Raw genomic sequence first — 17,463 nt, forward strand, 5'->3', positions numbered from 1 at the left:
TCTGCAGACCACCTCCACCCCTTTTGCATGCATGACAGGAAATGATTGTGTAGATTGCATTCCACATCTACTAACTTCATACATGTGTAAAGTCATAGTACACTCTAAAGCAAACTGATCTGCAAGTATTTACAAGATAGATCTACAAGATGAGATGCAAACTTTCTATAATTTCATGTAATATTTGTAAGTGCATTGTGTATGTGTAGACTGTCAAGTCAGGATTTAGCTAATACAGATGATTTATTCCTATGCAGTGTTGGTGCTCCAGCAGCTGGTGTCTGGACAGCAGTGTGGTACAGTCGGTCGTGTGGGCAGTACAAGGACTGGTGCAATGGAGAATAGAGCAAGAAACGAGTTCTACATTGATCGTGGTAATCGTGCTGGATGTGCTGGGATGATCACCTCACTCTCTTACTGTTTCCATCGACCACCATTGACTGTTCCAGTTGCTAACGAGTACCTGACTCAGTTGCGGTGTACAGACCAGCGAGCACCAACACAAATGAGAATGTATTTACTGTTGTTTCTTCACCGATCACAATACAAAAACCATTTGTAGAGCTTCTAACTGAATTAAACGCTGCTACTGATACGAACTTTTCCTGCTCTGTATTTAACCTACCACAACCAGTAGCCATGGAGACTGGTGATGTTCTTGGAGCGTGTGTGTTTGACCCTGATGATACTACAAGTGGTGTCACTACCTACCGTCTTGACATAGTCAGCAGAGCTGCTTTAGGAAGTGAAGACCTTGTGAGAACAAACACAGATCCCAGTAGCCCACCTGCTGGCTGCAGTGCTACTACTGTGCCAGGTTCTTTTGATAGAGGCGCATCTGGTACTGGCTCTAGATCTAGTACTTCAAGGTCCCTTCACCTCTGGGCAAACATAGGTAAGTTGAACGTTTATTTCAATTACTGTTATTACATTGAACGTATAAGCACATAAACCGTTTGTCATAGAAGTGGCTACAACTGAAGCACCTACAATGGTAAAAACTACTACTACTATGGAAGTGACTACAATTGGAGCGACTACATCTGAACCGACTGAGGACACCACGACTATCATGGAAGTGACTACCATGGAAGCGACTACTATGGAAGCGACTACAATGGAAGTGACTACATCTTCCACAACTACATCTGAACCGACTGAGGACACCACCACTCCCGAAGACGTCACAACAGACATGACCACAGCAGGTGGTCCACTGATTACTGATGGGGACTCTACTACTTCCACCACAAACCAAGGGACAACGAGCAACCCTGATGCCAACACTGCACAACCCATTGGTGGTGAGGGAGGTGGTTCTAACGTAGCAACTGTTGCCATTGCTGTGGTAGTTGCACTCATTATTGTGATTGCTTTAGTTGCCATACTAATACTTGTGTTGTTAAGGCGACGATCGAAAGCATTGCACTCAATAAGTAAGTTAATTTTGAAATTGAAAACAATGTTACAATTAACTGCATGGATTCTTTGTTGCACACAGAAAACAGTGAAGTACCTGACAAATCTGGGAGGGAAACTGCTGTTGACTTGAAGTCCAACGAAACTTACGGTATTCATGGTGAGCCTCGAGACACTCCCACAGACTATGAGAATCCTTTTGGTGAATGCTCGCCTAGTCAGCAATCTGTAGAAGTAGCCATAGATCTGTGCATGATCTTTACAAATGGATTCACTGTTTGTGAAAGGGTTTAAAAAAAGCATTGTTCACATGTACGTTCATTGCTTAATTGTATACACAAAATTAGCCTTCATTCTATCGGTTTAAATTCCAACGAGGCTTATGGTGAAACTCGAGACACTCCCACAGACTACTACGATCATGTTCTTAAAGAATTCAAAGTAGAAGATGACGCTAATACTAGATAGACTAAGTATGTGCAATTCCTTTGTTATTGCAGGACAACCATCAACAACTCAACAACCCAATGATGTGACATATGAGGAAGTACCAGGACCTATACATTACAACGATCCCTGTCAGCCGATACCTTTAGAAAACAATGAAGCTTATGGTGTCCACAAATCTGCACAAATGGCTGAAACATGCTCACAAGAAGTTGACCTAAAGTCCAACGAGGCGTATGGTGTGAGAGGGGAGGTGCAAGTTGCTGCCATTAATGGGACAACAACTGACGCAGTGTGCTATAGTGTCATTGACTCACCTGGTCAGCAATATGCAGAGATAGTAAGTGGAATTGAAATTCGGATGGACAGCAATGAAGCATATGGCACATCTGAGAGAGATAGAGAAACTGAGGAAACACTTGACTATGATTATGCTTTTCTGTAAACTAAATCATGCACTGCCGCGGAACCAACTATCAATGAATACAAATATGGTTTGATTTTAAAATATTGTCTGTAATAATCTTTACATGCCGTATACATGTAGCGGGGAATTTTCGTGGGGGTAAAAATTTCGTTTACCTTCAATGAGGAGATTTTTGTAAGTACAAAGTTCGTTCGACTTCATGGCCTGCACTGAATTCCATGCGTTCCGATAAACTGCGCCTACGTTTTCATGGAGGTCAGCTTTGTCACGAAAATAACGAATTTTACGCCATGGAAATTACTCGCTACACGGTATACATTCACTGATTGTGAAAGCATTGCAATTGCATATTATATAATTATATCTGATTTAAATAAGCAGCATGTACATAAATTCATTGTTTGTATGCAAAGCGTGCAAGAAGCCCTCACTTTATCAGTCATGAAATTGACATTTAATGGAATACTTGCCTGCTCACTTATCAAATAATCTTGACATGAAAAATTGTTCTGTAGTAAGGCATGCATGCTTTGTTGTTACAACACTTCATATGGCATTGATTTAAACCCTGATGTCACTTATGAGGAAGTAACAGGACCTACACACTACAATGATCCCTGCATGCATGCATGTCAGCCGATAATTATCTTTGGGGCTTTCAATGTCCACAAATCTGGAAATGAAAGAACTATAGAAATGCCGGGTGAAACATACTGGCAAGAAGTTAACTTGAAGTCCAACGAGGCGTATTGTGTGAGAGGAGATCGGAGATGCAAGTTTGCAGATACGAACAATGACTTAACACCGACATCCAGTGCTCTCTCCTTCCTGGAATTGTAGCAGCTGTGGTGGTGTTTTTATTCCTGAGGCTCGTGGCAATGGTGATTTTGGTATAGTCAGTGTTTCGTTCTGGTAAGGAGAAGACGTTCCCAGAAGGAGCCTATAACAGAGGCCAATCTTGATGGGAACACTAATATTGGAGTCAACAATGGGATGGGTAAGGTGTTTGTTTTATTTCTCCATATTATTATACGGGGGTACATTACAAGAAGTGGACCAATTAATTCTGTTGCATGCATGCATGATATATGTGTGTTTGGACAATTAAAGGCATCGCAATTCTATAGATAAGATTTCAGTCTGAAGTGAATTTAAAGTCATCCACAGTTCATGTGAATTCATTGTTTGCATGTATGCACAATAAGAAGCCCAATAAAAGCCCTCATGCACTCTATCGGTCTGAAATCTAACAAGCTATATAGGCTTGTGGTGTTCACTGCGAGACTCAAGACACTCCCACAGACTACTACGATAATGTTCTGAAAGAATCAAACGTATATAGAGGAAGGTAATACAGACAGAGGAGCCTCCTTATTCCAGAATCTGGAGAGTTATGTGGCAGAAAGATGAAACTTTAGGTATGATGTTCACATATTTATACGTACATGTTTTTCATTCTGCCACATTTCTACGCAGGAATTAATATTTGCCTGCTCACTATCTAAAGCCTGACCCGTGAAGCAATCACGTATTGTTGTTCTGTAAACAGTTGTATGCATGCAATTGCTTTTATGGCATTGTTGCTATTGTAGGACAATTCAGTCTATCAGTAATTGAATCATGTGACTTATGAGGAATTACCAGCTGGAACTACTCACACAACGTTCCTTGTCAGCCGATATCTTGGGAAATGGATTAAAGCAGACAGATACAAGTATATAACAAGATGAGATGCAGCTCACTTTCCATAATTTCATGTGCTTGTAAGTGGCTGCTATGTTGATAGATTAACTATGTAATTGTAGACTACACTGTAAAAATGAAGTGTGCTCACTACGCTTAGATGAGCAAACTCTTATTAATAGCTAATGCATGTAGTCTATCCTTATGCACTATGCCAGCATATAGTGTCTGGACAGCAGTGTGGTACAGTCGGTCGTGTGGGCAGTACAAGGCCTGGTGTTAATAGAGCAGAAAATGAGTTCTTCATTGATCGTGGTAATCGTGCTGGATGTGCTGGGATGATCACCTCACTCTCTTACTGTTTCCATCAACCACCATTGGCACCTACGACAGGAGCTACTACTATGGAAGCAACTACTGTAACCATGGAATCAACTACAATAGAAGTAACTACACCTTCCACAATTACAACTGAACCAACTGAGGACACCACCTCCGTCGAAGACTTCACGACAGACATAACCACAGCAGGTGGTTCACTGATTACTGATGGGGACTCTGCTACAGCAACCACAAACCGAAGGACAACGAGCAACTCTGATGCCACCACTGCACAACCCATTGGTGGTGGGGGAGGTGGTTCTAATGTAGCAACCATTGCTGTGGTAGTTGTGTTCATTGTTGTGATCATTGCTTTATAGTCGCCATGCATACTAATACTTGTGTTGTTAAGGAGACGATCGAAAGCATTGCACTCAATAAGTAAGTCAATTTTTTAAATTGAAAACAATGTTACAATTAACTGCGTGGATTCTTTGTTGTGCACAGACAACAATGAAGTACATGACACATCTGGGAAAGAAACTGCTGTTGACTTGAAGTCCAACGAAGCTTACGGTATTCATGGTGAGCCTCGAGACACTCCCACAGACTATGACAATGTTTTTGATGAATGCATTGTTGACTCGCCTAGTCAGCAATTCCAAATTTTTTAGCAACCCAATATAGATGTCTGCCATCTGTAATGCTTTTATTTCTGAAACTCAATTAATTCTTACGTTGTTTGTGTACGCACCAAAACAACCTCGCTCTATTAATCTAAAGTCCAATGAGGCTTACGGTGTTCACGGCAAGACTCGAGACACTCCCACAAACTACTACGATATTGTTCTTGACGAATCAAAAGTAGAAGATGCAAAGGAGCCTCTTCATGATAATGTCACAGAAGCTTCTCAACAACCCATTGATGTGACTTATGACGAAGTACCAGGACCTATATACACTACAATGATCCCAGTCAGCCAATACCTTTGGAAAACAAAGAAGCTTACAATGTCCACGTCCACAAATCTGAAACTACAGAAATGTTGGGTGAAACATGCTCGCAACAAGTTGACTTGAAGTCCAATGAGGCGTATGGTGTGAGAGGGGAGGTGCAAGTTGCTACCATTAATGGGACCACTGATGCAGTGTACTATAGTGTCATTGACTCGCCTGGTCAGCAATCTGTATAGAGACAACCAGTGGAGCTGAAATTCAAAAGGCAGCAAAGAGGAATGCAGAGGCATAATTATTATGGAAACTGTTGATATTACTATTCCTTGAATCACTGTATACATTGTGTATACAGTGATTGCCTGATATTTTAGTGCAACTAGTCATTATTGTGGTTTGTTTGAGCTGTAGGAGACCAACATAAAAAATGAACAAATGAAAGCACCGCAGGTGCTGATGCCTCGGTGGAGGTGCCAAAGCTACATAACATAAAACTACTACTTTTATACACACATTGATTATTAATATCATGATGAACATCTTTTATTTTGCTGCATGCAATCAACCGAATAGTGGGTAATGATCGACCATGATTGTTGTTAAAAACGATCGATGCCAAAAGTTCAAGTCTAAAATTAATGGCTGCAAGTCAGCAGAGCCTTGCAGCTCTCTGCTCACTCTTGCAGCTACCAATAGCTAACGTTCTAGTGCAGAGCTAACTACTAAGTAGAGTAGTAACACTCAGTGAACAAGTTTTGCTACGGACTCTTCTGAAAAGGCTGCAATGGCATTCCAAGTAAGCAAAACTAGGCATAACTCGAGAACGAAGCATTATTTTACAAATCCACGAATTCAAATCCAAGTAAACATGACTAGAAGCCTATAGAAACTCTTACTTGCACTTGATTCATCCTTGAGCAGCTGTAGCGGTCTACACAGACACACAGACACACAAACACACTACCGTATACCTCGCTTGCGCATGCACACCGAGGGATAATTATTATAGCTATATATTTCAGACACAGTCTACTAGACTGAGGCAACTTTAGTTTTTATGTAAACTGACTGATACAAGTAGGATGAGATGCAGCACACTGTTTCAATGATATATCTACATTGGGCTTATAAGTGTCTGCTATACGTATGTTGATTCTGCAGGAGCTTTTAAGGAACATTTTGAAGTACACCTAGAATACGATTATTTTTCTATATCTAGTTTACTCCTTGGTTGACAGCAGCTCTAAGTGTTCATCTCCAGCATACTCTACAGTAGCACTCTGATCTAGATTATGAAACTTAAAATCACTGCATTGTATCATGATTCTTACAGCAAGATGTCCGACTCTGTTTGTTACACAAACTGCATGAGGTAATTTTATTTAACAGGAAATTTTGCATGGTCAGTTTCTGTTATAAATGTGACGTACTTGGAGCTTGTGTCAATATTAGCCATTTCTTTCCTGCATGGATGGTGTTTATAACGATTATATGTACGTATTTATTAACTGCTTTACTGCATGTTTCCATGCAGAAAAATGTAAGCAATTAGTCTTATTCCAGGCCAGGCCTTAAGAGTACTGGAAGCTGGTAAAAGACTCTCTCCACCTCCTGGCTGTTCGAAGATGATTTACGAGCTCATGACCTTCAGTCATGAGCGTATGGTGTGAGAGGGGAGGTGCAAGTTGCTGCCATTAATGGGACCACTGATGCAGTGTGCTATAGTGTCATTGACTTGGCCTAGTGAGCAATCTGGAGAAGCAACCATGAAAATTGAAACGTATACAACAATTAGGGCAAAGTGGCAACAATAGTCAAACGGAGGAATGTACTCTTGACTATGATTTTATTAGGCCTATAATAACATTATTTTAGTGGAGTGGTGCAAGTGGCCGGTGCAAGTACATATACAAGTCTTGTCGATTGCTTTAGTTGCCAACTAATACTTGCATGTATTGTTAAGGTGACGATCAAAAGCATTGCACTCATAAGTTTATTTTGAATTGAAAACAATGTGTTACAATTAACTGCGTGGATTCTTTGTTATGCACAGAAAACAATAAAGTACATGACAGATCTAAGAAAGAAACTGCTGTTGACTTAAAGTTCAACGAAGTTTACGGTATTCATGGTGAGCCTCGAGACACTCCCAATGACTATATGACAAAAAAATGTACAAAAATTTAGAGCTATAGGCCCTAATAAATTATTATGCTCGTTTAATTATAGGTGTCTAAAGAAAATTGGGCATCAATGTCCATTTTTGGTAAAGACATTAACATAAAGCTCTGCATAACAACGTTCTCATGGTAAAATGTCTGAAGGTGATATTATGGATCACTTCAAATCAGCAAGATAAAACTCTTGTTTTTCAGTTGTGTATACTGTGTTTATGTCTACGTCTATAATCATTGTCAGGGGATTTTTTATACGCGAATAGTCTAATGGGTGAAAAAAGTTATTATCACATTTGAGACAGATATAGAGAAAACAAACAGAGGAAACACTCTTGACATGACTGTAAACTAAATTATATCATTGTGAATTTACACTCTTAGACCACCTCCACCCCCTTTTGCATGCATGGCAGGAAATGATTGTGCAGAGTTGCATTCCACATCTATAAAGAGAATTGAACAAGTAGATTATAGTAAACTGACTGATCTGCAAGTACTACAAGATAGATCTACAAGATGAGATGCACACTTTCTATAATTTCATGTATTTGTAAGTGTCAGATTACCATTGTGTATGTGTAGTGTATAGTCTAGTCAGGATTTAGCTATATACCGGAACAAACTCTATATATACAGATGATGTATTTCTATGCAGTGTTGGTGCTTCAGCAGCTGGTGTCTGGACAGCAGTGTACAGTCGGTCGTGTGGGCAGTACAAGGACTGGTACAATGAGGAATAGAGCAGAAAATGAGTTCTACATTGATCGTGGTAATCGTGCTGGATGTGCTGGGATGATCACCTCACTCTCTTACTGTTTCCATCGACCACCAGGAAATGTTCCAGTTGCTAACGAGTACCTGACTACAGTTGCTGTGTACAGACCAGCGAGTACAAATGCAAATGAGAATGTATTTACTGTTGTTTCTTCACCAATCACAATACACAAGTCAGCTGTAGAGTTTCAAACTGAATTAAACGCTGCTACTGATACAAACTTTGCCTTTGCCTGCTCTGTATTTATCCTACCACAACCAGTACCCATGGCGACTGGTGATGTTCTTGGAGCGTGTGTGTTTGACCCTGATGACATTACAAGTGGTGTCACTACCTACCGTCTTGATATAGTCAGTAGAGCTCGTGGCGGTACTGAAGACCTTGTGAGAACAAACACAGATCCCAGTAGCCCACCTGCTGGCTGCAGTGCCACTACTGTGCCAGGTTCTTTTGATAGAGGTGCACCTGGTACTGGTAATAGAGGTAGTGCTGACAGATCTCTTCATCTCTCAGCAAACATAGGTAAGTTGAAGCAAATTATTATTATTATTACTGTTATTATACACTGAACATGAGGACATAAACCGTATGTTATACAGAAGTGGTTACAACTGAAGCACCTACAATGGGAGCAACTACGATGGAAGCGACTACGATTGAAGTGACTACTATGGAACCGACTATCATGGAAACGACTACCATGGAAGCGACTACCATGGAAGCGACTACCATGGAAGCGACCACCATGGAAGCGACTACCATGGAAGCAACTACGATGGAAGCGACTACCATGGAAGCGACTACCATGGAAGTGACTATCATGGAAGCGACTACCATGGAAGCAACTACAATGGAAGCGACTACACCTTCTATAACTACATCTGAACCGACTGCAAACACCATCACTCCTGAAGACGTCACGACAGACGTGACCTCAGCGGGTGGTCCACTGATTACTGATGGAAACTCTACTACAGTAACCATAAACCGAGGGATAACGAGCAACCCTGATGCCACCACTGCACAATCCATTGGTGGTGGGGGAGGTGGTTCTAATGTAGCAACTATTGCCATTGCTTTGGTAGTTGTACTCATTGTTGTGGTCAGCCTAGCTGCCATCATGGTGATAGTCATCATTCTTGTGTCAAAGAGATTGAAAAAGGTCAAGAAATCATACGCAATGACCACCAACTCAGGTAAGTGTTAAGCCAGCTTGTAAAAAGAGTACCTGTATTGTTAAGCCCTCAAATATAATGTGTTAGTTTCAACATCATTATTCTCCAGAAACTTCGATATCTTTAATTCAATTAGAAAACCAGTTGTACTCGGCAGTGGCTGGTGCTAAAAGCTTGGAGAGAGCTAAACGGGAACAACCACAGCCACAGCAGCAAGGCAGTCAGTGGCCCACACAGTCCCAGGAGCATGTGTATGAGGTGTTCAGTCTTAACCAGTCAATGGAGTCCACCTACGCTGAAGTTGGGCCCTTTGGTGCACTGGTGAGGGAAAAAAGCTATGCACTTATGTTTTCTGTACATCGTTGTCTTAGGGTACCTCTGTGTGTGTGCTGAGTTGTGTAAACCACTCAACACAATGTGTACACTGTTGTCATTATTAGCTTGCCCAAGTGTGTGGGGATGCCATTATACAATTGCCCTTACAGGAGAGTCTAGTGTTGTAGCGCTTCTAATGAATTCCTTTAACTTGATCACATGAATGTATATACCATAATAAGAAGCCAGTTTGTTATGCTATCCACATATACAATTCATATAGAATGGTTATGAGGTTGTCTATGAGTCTCCACTGGATGCCCCGGCTATCAGCTACCATCAACTGTTTGAAAAGGTACGACTTTCGTGTGTACATTGTATGGCTATATTTAATAATGAATATTGAAAAGTACGTGTACTATTTCTGAATACAGAACAAGGAAGAGGACATTTATGTCAGAGAAAATCCGTACGAAACACCAGCATCTATAGAGAACGATATCTATGCTCAGTTGCAGACCTGGAGGGTGACACAATTGAACAGAGAAGACATTAAGTAAGTCATTTAAAAATATTGACTTGAACAGAAGACGTTAAGTAAGTCATTGAAAATATTGACGCCAAAACTACATGCAGGATTGCTGGTCATCTTGGGTCTGGTCAGTTTGGCAGTGTGGAGCAAGGAGTGTGGAAGAGACAGGGAACTCAACCAGTGGACGTGGCACTCAAGAGTCTCACCAAAACATCAGAGGAGGACAAAGTCAAGTTCCTCCAAGAAGCCGCCATCATGGCTCAGTTCAGACACCTTAACGTTATCATGCTCCATGGAGTAGTCACCAGTGGAGACCCTGTGAGTGCATGGCAGCTAGCTCAAATGGCCTCTGCTAGATAAGTTTGTTTGTCCAACAAATTAGGACACAAGAAACAGAATGCACAGTCATTGGTTACTGCTTGCTTCTTGGCAACATTTGAACTATGTATACAATAATGCAATAATGATGCAATTCGTGTGCCTGCAGATGATGCTTGTGGTGGAAATGGCGAAGAAAGGTGATTTACGACAATTTCTCCTATCTCTTCGACCTGAGTAAGAATTTCTATAGTTAAATATACCACCTCACCCCCACCCCCATGCATAGCCCAGGGCAGTTAATGCCGAGCAACACATTGTCAATGTTACTGAAGTTCTCTCAACAAGTTGCTCTTGGGATGCAGTACCTTTCAGCTAAAGGATTTGTGCACAGAGACATGGCTGCTAGGAATGTACTAGTGACAACAAATGACATATGCAAGGTGGTTTATCAATTTTTAGCTATAAAAAACACTCAATTTAATTATTTTATACACATAGGTTGCTGATTTCGGAATGTCCCGAGATCTTGCTGATGAGAACTACTATGTCTCACAAGGAAGAGACAAGATCCCCGTCAAGTGGACAGCCCCTGAGGCCATTCACTACAAGAAGTACTCGACTGCCAGTGATGTATGGGCCTACGGGTGTCTGCTCTATGAGATATGGAGTATTGGGCACAAGCCGTTTGAAGGAATATCTAATCAAGAGGTATTATAATTATACCGCCTAAATCACAACTTCATTGATGTTTTTTGCACATGTGCAGGCTATTCGACTCATTGATTCTGGTCAGCGTCTTCCTCCACCTCCTGGCTGCCCTAACATGATCTACGAGCTCATGATACTATGTTGGTAAGATGCATTAATTATACAAATTTAGAAATGTGTGCACCATTTGCACCAAACTACACACATTCTAATACAAGTCTGTCTTTTCATGCAGGCATCCTGAGAGCTCCCAACGTCTTGTGTTTCGTGATGTCGTGCTCACTCTTGTTGGCAGTGAGAAGATGGTCCTGAGCATTCCCGAGGAGGACTCCTCCACTAACCCACTGGCTGGAGTATTGGGAGCTCCACTGGAGGCCGGGGAGAATATGTACTCGAAGCTGCAAAGGAGATATATACATTGATTGTTTCCATGGAGGTGCAGCTGCTAAAACTGTTTCGATATTGAAGTGTCCCATTAAATATGCCATGCACAAATTGTTTTTTCCCTTTTTTGTGATGTCATAATTTTATCCTTGTCACTATAATAATTATAATTATATAAACAAATGATTGTTGTATTTCAAAGCTAGCTCAATACAATAATTAGTGTTGAGCTGAGCTCAGCATTGTTTAGGAAAGCGTGCATGCATTATATTGGAACCAGGAATCGTTAAAATCATAGTGTTCATAGTCATCAAATTGAATTTTACTATCATTATGTGATTCTGCACATTTATTTAAAATAATCCTTTTGTTTCTGAACGGATCGAATGTTCATTGCAAAAGCTCGAATTTCATCAAAATGGGGTTGAACTCTTATGACGGAACCTACTCCAAAAGTCTGGTTGGTACGCGAGTTACCATAGTTATTTTTGTAGCGGATATAAATGATCGGGTGACAGCTAGCTATATATAGGGGATAGATTTATCGTAGTGTAGCAATGACGCATGATATGGTAGAGATAGACAAACTGAAGAAACCCTATTCTGTAAACTAAAATGTTTGCCTCATAATCTTTAGTGCAAGTTGTCACTGTTGTGGTACAGTCGATCGTGTAGGCAGTATGCGATGATAGAAATAGGGACAACTGAATGTGCTGGGATGATTACCTCACTCTCTTACTGTTTCCATCGACCACCACTATATATAGCCAATTGATTGCTTTTAATGTTTAATGTTGTTAATGAGACAATTATCAACGACTACCATGTGCACTCAAAAACCCAATGACGTGAATTACAAGGAAGTATCTATACACACTACAATGATCCTTGTCAGCCGATACCATTGAAAAACAATTTTAATGAAGCTAGCTTACAGTGTACACAAATCTGGAAATGAAAGAAGTACATGCAGGAGAATCATGCTCACAAGAAGTTGATCTAAAGTCCAACGATGTGTATGGTGTGAAAGGGGAGGTGAAAAAATCCAGATGAAGCTAATTAATACCGAAGGGGCTCTTTATGATGTCATAGAAACTAAATCAGAAATTCTGAAGAGGGAAAAGATGTGACAGAATCACACATCAATAAACAGTTTTCTCAAAATTAATGCCTGACCAATTCAAACACAACATCGTCAACTTTGAGGAGAGGACAGTTTTCGCTGATGTGTAGAGGTGTGTCAGGGTATGAGGGAAACGTTTTCTTCGAAAATGTCATGTAACAGCACTTAGAGGGGTTTAGCTTTATAATGGACCATGGGGTACGGAATCGAATGCTTTGCTTATAAATCAAAGTAGACAGCACATATTTCTTTACCCTCATCCAATGATTTGAGACAGTGGTGTGTTAATGAGAGTAGTTCAGATGTGATGGACTTTTTGGCAGTGAAGCCCCATTGATGAGTGGATAGTGGAGTGTGCTCTGCTAAGTATATAGTCATCGCTTTGAATACATGTCGTTCGAGGACTTTGCTGACGATTGGGAGAAGTGATATAGGTCTATAATTCGCAGGATTGTCTTTTTTACCTGATTTAGGCACAATCACAACTCTAGTGACCTTCCAGTTCTTTGGAAACTTTCCTTTAGTTAGTTAGTAATAGAGTTTTAAGGCTGGGCGCTATAGCGTTTGCAGTGTGTTTGAAGAGATATTTTCAGCTCCTGCAACCTTCTTCATATCTAAGGCTCTCAGATACAGTTCAATTTCTTCATTTGAACAAAGTAGCTCATCTGAAGTCTTTTCCAAGACTGGCTATCTCAACAGTTGGTATATGTAAGCTCAGCTTAAAATTTGCTTTCCTTTTCGCATTTGAGTGACCAGCTCTGGAGTATAATTGTACTTCAGTGTCAAATGCTTTCACTACAGAGAAAAATGCCAATCTTCTTACGGGCATTAACTTTGCTATTGCATCATATTTACTGAGTGGAGTTGTTGGCTGGTGATATGATCAGTGCTTGTATTTATGACCCTCCTGATAGTGGATTGGATGGACGTAAGTTAGATGTGGTTGGACGAAATGCTGGGCCTGATCTTACGATCTTGCTGACGAAAGCTATACTATGTATTTCAAGGTGGTGTAATCCCCGTCAAGTGGACAACCCCTTATATAGGCCATTCACTACAATTAAGAAGTACTCGACTATACCAGTGATGTGTGGGCCTACGGGTGTCTGCTCTATGACGTTTCAATTGCTAAAAAACATTCAGGTAAGTTTCCATAGTGATGTACACGTAGATAATCACTATAATTATACTGATATTCATTAATTTTCTTAGAAGCTGGTAAAAGACTCTCTCCACCTCCTGGCTGTCTAGATATGTTTTATGAGCTCATGACCTTCAGTAATTGGTATATGCAAGCTTAGCTTTAAAATTTGCTTTCCTTTTCGCATTTGAGTGATCAGCCAAAATTATAGATCAGCTCTGGAATATAATTATACTTCAGTGCATGTCAAATGCTTTCACTACAGAGAGAAATGCCAATCTTCCTACTGGCATTAACATTGCTGTTGATATTCAGGCTGGTCATGTGATGGTGCTTGTACTTATGACCCTCCTGAAGTGGATGGATGTACAGCACAGTTGGATGTGATTGGACGAAATGCTGGGCCTGATCACTTCAGCGTTTATCTATAATATATATATAATTATGCCGACATAAGTAAGTAACAATCATCTTATAGATCTTTCTTGCATGCTGATTTTGTCGTACATGCAGCTCCCCTGTCAACAACTGGACCTCAAACCAATCCCATGCAGTGGCGTAGCCAGGGGGTGGCAAAGGGGGCAAATGCCCCTTTTTCTGGATCTCTACTACTCTGCTCAAGTTATTGTATCTGATTATCTTGCTGAGCACTCCCTTTCTTCGGAATCTTGCTGCAGTTATTATTATTATTATTATTATTATTAAGACTTTACAGCCTGCAACGTGAATGATATAAAAACAAGTGATTGTTGTAGCAAAGACTATAGCTGACAGACTGTGCCGCATTGAGCGACACAGCTGGATAATTTAATGATTACATGTGAAGCTAGCTATAATTACGTGTGTAGCATCTGTTGCATGGGCACATTAAGTGGTAGGTACATGGGATGTCAGAGACAAAGTTTTGTTTGAAGTGCTCCCAGAAGTAATGGTGGAGTGTATTCTTTGTTTTGCTAGCAGGCAAGCAAAACGATTTAGTCTCTAAACTGTGAGCTATTCTGGTCTAAATCTATAGACAGTTCTTGTTCTTTGCTAAACTAGCTTCTTCTAAAACATCAGGCCACACCCAACTAAAGAGAGAAGTCAATGTGACGTCATAATTAAGAGGCGTGGCTTCTGGTCAAAATTTTGGCGCTGTGCGGCTGATAGGTTTTGCCCCCTCTTCCAAAAAATCCTGGCTACGCTCCTGCCATGCATGCATGCATGCATGTCTATGTATGGATAGCCTTGATTCCAGGTCGTGAAGAGAGAGGTGCTATTCTCTTCGTGGCCTGGAATCGAGGCTAGACAGTGGGCACGTGACAACATAGCACAACTATACTGTTGACAAGCACAGTAGGATTAACTCTATCCTATGAAGCGCTAACAAACTCCTTCACAATTACCAGACAACGATTCAACAACTACAATGATCCCTGGAGTGACAACTAATCGAACTGAAAACTGTACAACAATTAGGGCTATAGGGTATGAAAATAATGTATAATTAGGTGTCTAAAGAAAATTGGGCATAGTGTCCATTTTTGGTAAAGATCATTAACATTAAGTACTACTGACGTTCTCATGGCAAAATGGCTGAAGGTGATATTAGGATCACTTCAAATCAGCAAGATAACTTGTTTGTGTGCTGTGTTTATGTCTACGTCTATAATCATTGTCATGGGAATAATGGGTAATCACATCAGGCCCTATTACAGTATAGGGCAAAGTGGCACATCTGAGAGATAGAGAAAACAAACTGAGGAAAAACTCTTGACATGATTGTACTACTCTGTAAACTAATACACATGTAAACATTTTGCAAGTGGTGCATGTGGTCAGATCATTCATCGGAATTTACACTCCAGACCACCTCCACCCCCTTTTGCAGCATGACAGGAAATGATTGCATTCCACATATAAAGTGTTTATACACGTTTGTTGCATGACAGAAAATAATTTTTTAGAGTACAAGAATCCAATTTAGAATATGAAGCTAATAGAGTTACGATGTCATAGAAACTGAATCAGAAGAGGGAGAAGATGTGACAGAATCACACATTAAAAGTTCGGTATAAATTTGACTGTGTACAGTTTCAGTCAGTTTCTCAAATGCCTGACCAATTCATTGCACGCACATGTCTTAAATTTAGTTGGGAGACATGCACATGCGTTATTATTAATGCTTATCAAGAATTTCAACAACCCAATGATGCAGTGTCTATAGTGTTATTGACTCGCCTCTTCAGCAATCTACAGAGACAGCCAGTGAAACTGAAATTCGAACGGACAGCAATGAGGTGTATATGGCACATCTGAGAGAGATAGACAAACTGAGGACACACTCAACAACCCAATGATGTGACTATGAGGAAGTACCAGGACCTACACACTACAATGATCCTTGTCAGCTGATACCTTTGGAAAACAATGAAGCTTATGGTGTACACAACTCTGGAAATGAAGAAATTTCGAGTGAAACATACTCGCATAAAGTGGACCTGAAGTAGAGGCGCATGGAGTGAGAGGGGAGGTGCAAGTTGCTGCCATTAATGGGACCACTGATGCAGTGTGTTATAATAGTGTCATTGACTCGCCTGGTCAGCAATCTGGAGAAGCAACCAGTGGAACTGAAATTTGGCATATTGCACATACATCTGAGAGAGATAGACAAACTGAGGAAACACGTGATCTATGATTATGTATAAACTAATAGTGAAAGTGATGTATGTCATAATTATGTTGTTTACCTTTTTGTTGGCAGGATTTAATTAGATCTTTATAGAGTACAAGAATCTATGCAATTTAGAAGATGAAGCTATTAGAGTTATGATGCCATAGAAGAGGGAAAAGATGTGACAGAATCATACATCAATGAACAGTTCGGTATAAAATAAAATTGATTGTGTACAGTTTCAGTCTGTCACATTCAGTTTCTCAAATGCCTGACCAATTCATTGCACGCACATCACATGTTTTTTTTAGATGCGAGACATTACATGCGTTATTAATGCTTATCAACTTAAAGATTTCAACAACCCAATAATGTGACTTATGAGGAAGTACCAGACCTGCACGCTACAATGATCCCTGTAAGCCGATACCTTTAAGTGTACTGGAAATGAAACAAGTAAATGTCGAGTAAAACATATTTGCAAGATATAGTTGTGACCTGAAGTCCAACGAGGCGTATGGAGTGAGAGGGGAGGTGCAAGTTGCTGCCATTAATGGGACCACTGATGCAGTGTGCTATAGTGTCATTAACTCACCTGGTCAGCAATCTGGAGAAGCAACCAGTGCATGGATCGAGCTGAAGTTCAAATGGAGGCATAATTATAGCATAAACAAACAGAGGAAACTCTCAGAAGTAATCATTATTGTTGTAGATCTACACCCCCTTTTATGCCAGAAAATCATTGCTAATTGCATTCCACAGTCATTGGCTTGCAGCAGAAAAAACCAGACCAGACCAGCGGAAAACAATATCATACTGAAGCAAGGGACAAGATGAGAAGCAGCACACTGTCTATATTATGTTCTTGTAAGTGTCTGCTATGTAGAATAGCTATGTAGATTGCATGG

The 17,463-nt window shown here is 40.5% G+C and overlaps 3 protein-coding genes and 1 long non-coding RNA gene across 11 annotated transcripts in view; all 4 read left to right on the top strand.

The window, feature by feature from the left end:
* Positions 1-68: 68 nt before the first annotated feature.
* Positions 69-7,333, top strand: LOC135335114 (uncharacterized). Of its 7 annotated transcripts, none has more exons than XM_064530538.1 (6): positions 69-186; positions 258-895; positions 966-1,436; positions 1,502-1,621; positions 1,920-2,119; positions 6,930-7,333. In XM_064530538.1, exons 2-6 carry the CDS (start codon positions 640-642, stop codon positions 6,993-6,995), a joined length of 1,113 nt encoding a protein of 370 aa, XP_064386608.1. In that variant the 5' UTR covers positions 69-186; positions 258-639; the 3' UTR covers positions 6,996-7,333. The 7 variants fall into 7 exon arrangements, 6 of the variants coding, with proteins under 6 accessions (XP_064386608.1, XP_064386607.1, XP_064386604.1 ...); XM_064530537.1 differs by lacking the exon at positions 6,930-7,333 and having other exon boundaries at positions 966-1,003; positions 1,097-1,436; positions 1,920-2,429; XR_010394432.1 differs by lacking the exon at positions 6,930-7,333 and having other exon boundaries at positions 1,502-1,860; positions 1,920-2,428.
* LOC135335145 (uncharacterized) lies at positions 3,912-6,921 on the top strand. The gene is made up of 3 exons (XR_010394449.1): positions 3,912-4,056; positions 4,195-4,738; positions 4,805-6,921. It is a non-coding gene; the product is annotated as an uncharacterized LOC135335145 (long non-coding RNA).
* A 494-nt stretch (positions 7,334-7,827) lies between the features above and the next one.
* On the top strand, positions 7,828-11,883 carry LOC135335079 (uncharacterized). Its single transcript, XM_064530487.1, has 12 exons — positions 7,828-7,978; positions 8,084-8,725; positions 8,803-9,399; positions 9,515-9,699; positions 9,977-10,048; positions 10,128-10,249; positions 10,330-10,543; positions 10,713-10,780; positions 10,833-10,986; positions 11,045-11,254; positions 11,313-11,398; positions 11,490-11,883. The coding sequence occupies exons 1-12, from the start codon at positions 7,945-7,947 to the stop codon at positions 11,674-11,676; spliced, it is 2,571 nt and encodes an 856-aa protein (XP_064386557.1). The 5' UTR covers positions 7,828-7,944; the 3' UTR covers positions 11,677-11,883.
* Positions 11,884-17,319: 5,436 nt separating this feature from the next.
* LOC135335127 (uncharacterized) overlaps positions 17,320-17,463 on the top strand; it is a 40,156-nt gene continuing 40,012 nt past the window's right edge. The window contains exon 1 of one of the 2 annotated variants that reach the window (XR_010394435.1): positions 17,320-17,422. The gene's annotated coding sequence lies outside the window, so the exon portion shown is untranslated. The remainder of the gene's footprint in view (positions 17,423-17,463) is intronic. The other variant, XM_064530559.1, reaches the window with a different exon arrangement.

The sequence above is a fragment of the Halichondria panicea genome, chromosome 4 (assembly GCF_963675165.1).
Source record: "Halichondria panicea chromosome 4, odHalPani1.1, whole genome shotgun sequence".
Taxonomy (NCBI): Eukaryota; Metazoa; Porifera; class Demospongiae; order Suberitida; family Halichondriidae; genus Halichondria; species Halichondria panicea.

Coding starts and splice junctions, on each gene's coding strand:
- LOC135335114 (XM_064530534.1), top strand. CDS start 640: ATGGAGACTGGTGATGTTCTTGGAGCGTGTGTGTTTGACCCTGATGAT. Junction 1,437..1,501: donor GAAAGCATTGCACTCAATAA/GTAAGTTAATTT, acceptor TGTTGCACACAG/AAAACAGTGAAGTACCTGAC. Junction 1,622..1,919: donor AGACTATGAGAATCCTTTTG/GTGAATGCTCGC, acceptor TTGTTATTGCAG/GACAACCATCAACAACTCAA.
- LOC135335079 (XM_064530487.1), top strand. CDS start 7,945: ATGAGATGCACACTTTCTATAATTTCATGTATTT. Junction 7,979..8,083: donor TTCTATAATTTCATGTATTT/GTAAGTGTCAGA, acceptor ATTTCTATGCAG/TGTTGGTGCTTCAGCAGCTG. Junction 10,544..10,712: donor TAGTCACCAGTGGAGACCCT/GTGAGTGCATGG, acceptor GTGTGCCTGCAG/ATGATGCTTGTGGTGGAAAT.